Genomic DNA, 7928 nt, shown 5'->3' on the forward strand with positions numbered 1-7928 from the left:
ACCGACAACGACCACCGTGTCGCTACGGCCGTCGCCGTCACCTTTGCGTTCGCCTCTTTCGCCCGCATTGGTTAGTCGTCGCCGCTCGTGGTGTTTCGTGTCGTTCCGCGCGTCGTAGTCGCGATACACCGTCCGATCCGCTCCGGGGCCTCCGGCTCGCCTGAGGAGTGAGGAGGAGAGAGGCCACCCTACGACGATGTTATCGCGGAGTCGCTCGAAGAAGGGGAGATGCTCCCCCGGGGAGCACGAATCTGCGGTGTACGAGGGTAGGGGAAGTCAGCTGAACGCCGGTGGAATGGTGAGGGTCGGGCGACGAGAAGGGCAAACCGAGAGCGCTCCACGTCGACCGCTCCGAGCGGTTTAGTAGCGAGTCGAATCTCACCGCGTCAACGTGTTGAAGATATATTGAGTACGATAACTGTACTGTAACTGTGACGCGAGTTCGTTTTCTTTCTTTTTTTGTTTCCGTGTGATTCGTCGTTTCAACGGACACTGAGTTACTCCGATCTAAGAGTGCTCCGACGATTTGTTCTCCTATTCTCTTTCTCTCTTTCTCTTTCTACGTAATTTAGTGCTTGTGAAAAAAGAAAGGGTTTTGTGCCGTATCGCGCACACAGATAAGTGCCGCTTCATCACCGAATCAACTTAAAGCTTGGTGCATGGCTTCACGTCCGAGAGTGATATCGTTGTTTCACTGTTGCGGCGGATATAAGAGGAAAATAGTGCGACGGATCGCGCGGCTGGATCGCCGATGAGCCGTCGAGTGTGATAGAAAAAGTGGTGCCTATCGTCGAGTAATACGACCGACGGCGCGAGAGGATCGACCGCGAAAGATGCTGACGTCCAGCGCGAATCAGTATCTCCGTCCTGATCATTACCTCACGCCGCTACCTACTACGGTTAGTCTCTTTTTTCCTCTCTCCTTTCGTTGGTTAGTTCGCTTTTCTCGTCTCTCCTTTCTACGTTGCTATTTACGGACTCCATTATTCATACCCCTCCGTGCCCGTTTGTTCGTCGCGAGTTAACGATTTGTCGAGATACGCGTCTCTCAATGTCTTAAAGGCTTCGTATTTAACGAGCGATATTTCCTACTTGCCGTTTGCATTCCGAACAACGGCGCAGCGGAATAACAACGTATGTGTATTCGGAGAAAATCATACATGGAAAGAACAATTTTGCCAAAGTTGTCTGAAAATTTAGATAGATACAGATCTGAAAATAATTTTATTGGATCAAATCGAAATAATTATATAGGAAATTCAAGCGTGGTGAGCAATGCTGCGAAAAGTTTCACATCTAGCAATCAACTTCCTGCATAGTTATTTTGATATGTTAACAAAATTATTTTGATCTATATTTAGATTTTTTTTGATATTTCAGCAAAATATTCTTTCCGTGTATGACAGCAACTATAAAGATGATAGCTGTACAAATTTTATGTGAATTTAGTTCGAATAAATTAGTTACACAGTTAAATGAACTATTTTATATAATAGTTGCAATAACTATGAAATAGTTTAGTATGTACATTAATTTTTACAGAACGAGAAAGCCACTGTAGTGGCGCTGAAACAGATTCATATTTTGAGGCAAGGAATACAATGTGTATAAAAAATAATGAATTATAACAAATCTGACTCAAGGAAAAACTGTAAAATTTAAAAAATAAATTTCTGTCCCCTCTAAAGATTATAATTCTATTGTACATATACTTGTAAAACTATCACTTTTATAGTTGTTACCACTATTTCTCTGAGATCCGGTTTCTGATTAACTTGAAGTTTAGACTTGTTCTCACTCAACCTGATGATAATGTAAAAATTATATTTTTCTAATTATGATTTCGTAATGTGACTTTAAAAATTATTACTTTAAAACTGTAACTAGAAAAAATCATTTTTACATTATTATCAAGTTAAGCCACAAGTTAACAAAAAAAAAAGAAAAATATCGCATTATTCGTTCTCTTTATTTTGCGTCTCTCCCGAGAAAAAAAAAATGTGCGTTTAAAAGTGAGAAAACCGATTCGACATGTTGCAAATAAATCACATTGAAAATTAACATGGTAAACAGATCGCGTCAGAAAACAACCCATTGTAAACATTCTAAGTATCGTGACAATTCGAAAAACGGAGTATGATCGATAAACAATGTTAATTTTATTCTGATAATCTCTCACATAATATATTCGTGCAACATTTATATGATTAATGCAAACGCAAATAGTTCAAATGCTTAAAATGTCGCGTATGCACGAGTTTTCCTGCTTAAAAATATCTTTCCTAGCGGCTCATTAACGTCGCCTGTCGTCGTTTCGTTAATCCCGACGGAAACACGCGCGCCGCGTTTTATGCTCCGAACTCCTGTAAACTATTTTGGGGACAGCGAGTGTGCGTTGGCAAAGTCACGGCGTGCGTCGCGCTGATTTACACACGTCATAAATCAAAGCACGATTCGGTAATACAATGCTGATTGTTGCGCGGAGGGGAGAAGGGAGGAGGGGGGGGGGGACGAATGAAAGATAGAAAAGCGAGTGGAATAGAGCGTTCGATCGGCTTTTCGGTACAGACGGCCACATTGACGGTTTATTCTCTTATATTCAACGGTTCAGATCTCTCTAATATTTATAAGAGACGTAAAAATTTTTGTGCGCATGATTGAATTTCTAATGTAATGAATAAATAAATGAATTTGCAATCTCCGCTTCGCAAAGAATATAAAGGACCGTAAAATCATTTATTATGAACTGTCTCGCAGTAGCTGGATCATTTAAATGCAGAACAAAGACAAAGCACTCCGATTGTATCTCTGATAATTTTGGTATAAAAAGAAATACCTTCGGTTTTCCGTGATTATTTTGTTCAGTATTTTGCGACAGTGGTGCTTAAAACTCATAAAAAATCACGAGTTATATTCAGACGATTCAAGTCTTTCTAATATTTAGAAAAAACATAAAAATGTTTATGTGTTTAATTGAATTTGTAATGTAATGAATAAATAAATTTTCAATCTTCACTTCCCAAAGAATATAAAAGATCATTTATTATAAATTTAACTGTTTCGCAGTAACTGGACTATTTAAATTCAGAACAAAAGTAAAACAGTGGTTACATTTAACATCTAATTTTCGTGAAAAAAAAATATCTTCTGGCTTCTCGTATTGATTTTTTTCAGTATTTTACGATCAAAACAGTGGTTATTGCTCGTAGAAAATCAGTTCGACGATACAGAAAAAGTACGAGTATATATATTCAAACAGTATAAATCTCTAATAGTTATGAGACGTAAAAATTTTCATGATTGACTTTGTAATGTAATGAATAAATAATTGAATTTGCAATCTCCGCTTCGCAAAGAGCAAAGAATCGTAAAATCATTTTGTAAACTGTCCCACAACAGCTGGGCCACTAGTCAAATTCAAAACAAAAACAAATCATTGGCTATTCTTTTCGACGTCTAATTTTCATGGAAAAAAAAAAAAAAAAAAAAAATCACTTGTTTTCCAATTTTTTCTTTGTGAGAGTGATGCTTACTGTTTGCAAAAAATTTACTACAGGGAAAGAAAGTATATAATTCAAAAGATCATTTCAGCAGAAGTCACGTAAAGTGTGGACAAAGAGAAGTTTCTCTTGTCTCGAGGGACATAAATTAACCACGACAATCAAAAGCCGGCGGGCGGAATTAGCGGATTAAAATATTACGTTCGAACGTTCCCGTTAACTTTCACGAGCGCAATTAATATATAGCCTCGCGTTGCCGTAATGGCCTGTTGCAATTCACGGCATTAATATCTGTCGGCGTCGCGCCATTAGTACAAACCCGACCGTGAGCGGCGACGGCAGGTTAGTGTTGCATGATCGTTGCATTTTAATTACGGCGGAACATCTGTTCGGTGGACGTATCAGTCGACGAGAAATATCGCTTCTCTATACGTTAATTATAGCGAGTGCATCATCGTGATCACTTCGGAAGATGCGAAAAGGCGCCGATATTAAATTCCCCGCACTTACACGCTAATGACGTCTGTATCGGGCAATAGCATATTGATTATCTCTCCCCTTGGTGAATCTCGTTTTTAACAAAAAGATAAGGAAAGAGTCTGCGCGGATAATCATCGCAACGTCGTTCCACACCATTGACGTGTCATATTCTAGATTTATAGTAGGAATCACGCGCGCGCAAAAATATCTTTTCTTGTTTATATGTAAATATTTTATCTTAATTATTTTTTAAAAATATGTCTACTTCATATTGTTGAAATAGTTTCTTTATCAAGGTTCTAAATTATTGTCAAACTTTTTTGCATTACTTTCAAGTACAATGTTTAAAAGGCTTTAATCTCAGTTATTCTTTTTATCTTTTTCTAATTTTTAGAATTTTAAGGATAAATTATTATTAGATTATTAGATTACTAATATTTTACTATCTTTAATAATCTATTGAAATTAATTCTATCTCACTAATAGAAATATTAATGATCTTTAGATATAAATATAAATATAAATGCACCTTATTAATCCTGTTTCATATGCATGTAATATTCATTTTTATACAGAAAGTCTAAATTTTCAATTTCAGTCATTTTTTGTAGAGCCTATACCTGAACATTCTGAATCCTTAAACATAGATTAAATCAAAATTTTTTTATTTTTGTGTGAATTTATGTTGCTTTAAAAATCCCTTTCTTTCGAATAACAAAAAATAGTTTTGCATAGATTTTATCTGGTTTTTATTTTTACATTTTTAACCTGTAAAATTTGTTGTAGTGAAAAGATAAAAAATTATGCATTGACAAAAGGATTAAAATTAATCTACATTGGTAGAAATGGACGTAATCACGATTTCACAAGTACACAAGTTTAGAATTAATATCTACGGGATTTATCATTGTTAGTGGAAGTATTTCAATTTCAACGTTGACAGGTCGTTAGGAAAAAATCTCGGGGACACGTCGCTCGCGTAAAAAATTTCTCAATAAATCAAAAGGGCGGGCGTTTCGTGGGATAAGTTTGTCCGACGCACCCTTTATCCACGTCACTTCTCGCTCGGCGAAAGAGTGACGCGGCGCTACAGATTGCGGTTTGCGCGTCATTAATTGGACTTGCCTCCATCCAGACGCGTCACGCGCCAAGTTTCGAGGGTTGTCAGATCGTGCATTGCGGTATGGCAGTCGATCGAAAATCACTTAAATCACTAACGTTACGTATTTCGAAAACAGGTCGAACTCGTCAAATTATCAGATTCGCAACCAACAAATATTAATTATTGCCGAGTCAATTAATATTAACGATTGCATTATTCGTGTTTATAAACATAAGAAAGTTTTATACATCAATCAACGTCGACACACTCTATTGAATTTTGAAATGATAAAATGAAGTGTCGAAATTATTATGTTGAATAATCGGTTATTTCGAAAATCATTAGTTCAGTTCTAAAAAGTAAAAATATATTATAACGATACACACACACACACACACACACACACACACACACACACACACACACACACACACAGTAGGTCCAGTGTAAAATCATATTTTGAATAAAAATTGCGAACTGTACAATCAATAGTTCTACATTGAAAAGGTTATATTCTACACTAACAAAAAATATATAATAGAAATCAACTATATAAATGATAACTATACAAGTTTTATATGTAGAATTAATGTTGACATATGAGAATAAACTACTTTATAATTGCCTTGAACGTTTCAACTATGTACATTAATTCTAGATATAAACTTACATAGTTGTTGTCGCTATAGCTGCTACCAGTATATCTTTTTCTCTGAATGTAAGAAAAATAATTTTTCAACATGACATTTGTATCGAGGAGGATCAAGAATTACAAGACTTTTATTTTACAAACATTTTCCGTCTTGATTTCAGCTGGATGCAAAGAAAAGTCCACTCGCACTGCTCGCACAGACCTGCAGTCAAATAGGAGCGGATCCACCGTCCAACAAATCATTACTAAGTTCCTTGGACAAGACATCGAGTAACAGATCATCCAAAACGGAACAGTCTCGCGAGAAATCCTCGCCGGCGATAACAGTGTCAGTCACGGTGCCAACATCGGCGAGCGAGTCCACGAAGACTAGTTTTAAGCCATACGAATCCTGCCTGGGACGTGAGAAAGCGTGCACACCGGACGAGTCGCGATCAACGTCAAGCCACTCGACGTCCGGCCGATCGAGGACGCCCGGTAACAGCGGCAAACGATGCCCAAGCAATCAGAGTGCCGCGTCGACGCGCGCTGTCACGCCGCAAGGTAGGAAAACAGCAACGCCAAACGGCGAGGTCACGCGGGACTCGCCGGCTTCAAGAAGCTCGGCGCCTTCGGTGCCATCGAGTACGGCGGACGCTTCTACGAGTCAGCCAACCGTGAGTAGTCCCTCGTTACAAGTGAAACCCGCCTACAGTCCCGTCAGCGTGCTTGCTATGGCCGATCCATCAATCAAGGATCTCCCATTGGGCACGTTTAAACCTGGCGTCAGTCTACCAGCCTCCACCGCCGCCTACTTGGGCTACAGTCCCGGTCAACTACCCATCGACGTGATGGCCAATTCGCTCATGTCCCATCACGCCGCCCTGAAGAATGGCATCAACCCTTATCTTTATGCACGATTGAAAAGCACCAGTGGACCCGCGGACAATCTGATGCCGATATGCCGTGATCCCTTCTGCACCGGCTGCCAGCTCAACTCGCATCTACTGTCGAGCCCCGCGACGGCCGCAGCGGCGGTCGCCAGCATCGCCAATGGCAAGTTGCCGTCGGGTGCGAGCGCGACGCCGGGCTCCTGTCCGGCTGGGTGCGCTCAGTGTGATCACAAACCCGGCAGCGTTTCGCCCTACGGCTCGTTGGTTTACGCGCATGCGCAACTCGCGGCATTGGCCGGCACGCAGCTACCCTACGTGTGCAACTGGATCGCGGGTGATACCGCGTACTGCGGAAAGAGATTCGGTACGTCTGAAGAGCTGCTGCAACATCTCAGAAGTCATACGAACGTATCGGCGAACAGCGCAACCGATCCCGCGAGCGCGGCTGCCGCGCTCTCCCTATTGCCTGGACCACCCCCGGCACTGCACCCGACTCATCCTCTGTTCGCGAGGTCTTACCCTACGCCACCTTTAAGTCCACTCGCTACAGCGCGCTACCATCCCTATGGGAAACCCTCGCCGCTCTTGACACCGTCTCTGTCGACGCTCGGGCTGCCGCTTCCGCCACCGCCACCGCCACCACCGCATCCACACGCGACTGCCGGACTGGCATATTTCTCGCCGTATTCTATCTATGGATCTCGTCTGGGTGCCACCTCCGGGATGCACCAATGAATTCTCGGCGATGAGCGTTCTCGTAAGGGAATGTTATCTATCCGAGATAAGTCGGCTGGCGAACTGTGATTCTATGGATTTGAGTATGTGAACGAAGAGCATCGATTCTACTATAAAAGCGATGCTTTTGTCACGGAATCTCGTGAAGGAATCTGGAGTCATAAAACGGATATCGAAGCGGTAGGAATGTTTTTTTTTCTCGATTACTACACTTGGAAAAAACTTAGTGTTAGCAACTATACAGATGACAACTGTACAAGTATTATATGTAAAATTAATGTATATATATATATATATATATACAGTTGAACAAATTATTTTATAGTTGCAATGATTATAGAATAATTTTTTCACACTGTGCGTATTAATTTTACATATAAAACTCATATAATTATCACCTACAGTTGCCATCACTATGCCTTTTTCTCTGAGTTTACGCGATAGTATACTCGGTGCGTCTTCCGCAAGCTGTACGCCAAGCTTTTTTTTAACGTATGATTGAAAATCTAATACAGAATTTGAAAGTAATATGCACATGAAACATCTTCTAGTTATCCTTAGGTACGAATCATTACTGTTTCGATGTT

At 40.3% G+C, this 7928-nt stretch overlaps 1 protein-coding gene across 1 annotated transcript; it reads left to right on the forward strand.

Annotated features, from left to right (window-relative positions):
* Positions 1 to 430: 430 nt before the first annotated feature.
* LOC108692051 (zinc finger protein Elbow) lies at positions 431 to 7519 on the forward strand. The gene is made up of 2 exons (XM_018200156.1): positions 431 to 899; positions 5896 to 7519. The coding sequence occupies exons 1-2, from the start codon at positions 834 to 836 to the stop codon at positions 7339 to 7341; spliced, it is 1512 nt and encodes a 503-aa protein (XP_018055645.1). The 5' UTR covers positions 431 to 833; the 3' UTR covers positions 7342 to 7519.
* Positions 7520 to 7928: the final 409 nt, after the last annotated feature.

The sequence above is a fragment of the Atta colombica genome, unplaced genomic scaffold (assembly GCF_001594045.1).
Source record: "Atta colombica isolate Treedump-2 unplaced genomic scaffold, Acol1.0 scaffold58, whole genome shotgun sequence".
Lineage (NCBI taxonomy): Eukaryota > Metazoa > Arthropoda > Insecta > Hymenoptera > Formicidae > Atta > Atta colombica.

Coding starts and splice junctions, on each gene's coding strand:
- LOC108692051 (XM_018200156.1), top strand. CDS start 834: ATGCTGACGTCCAGCGCGAATCAGTATCTCCGTCCTGATCATTACCTC. Junction 900..5,895: donor TCACGCCGCTACCTACTACG/GTTAGTCTCTTT, acceptor TCTTGATTTCAG/CTGGATGCAAAGAAAAGTCC.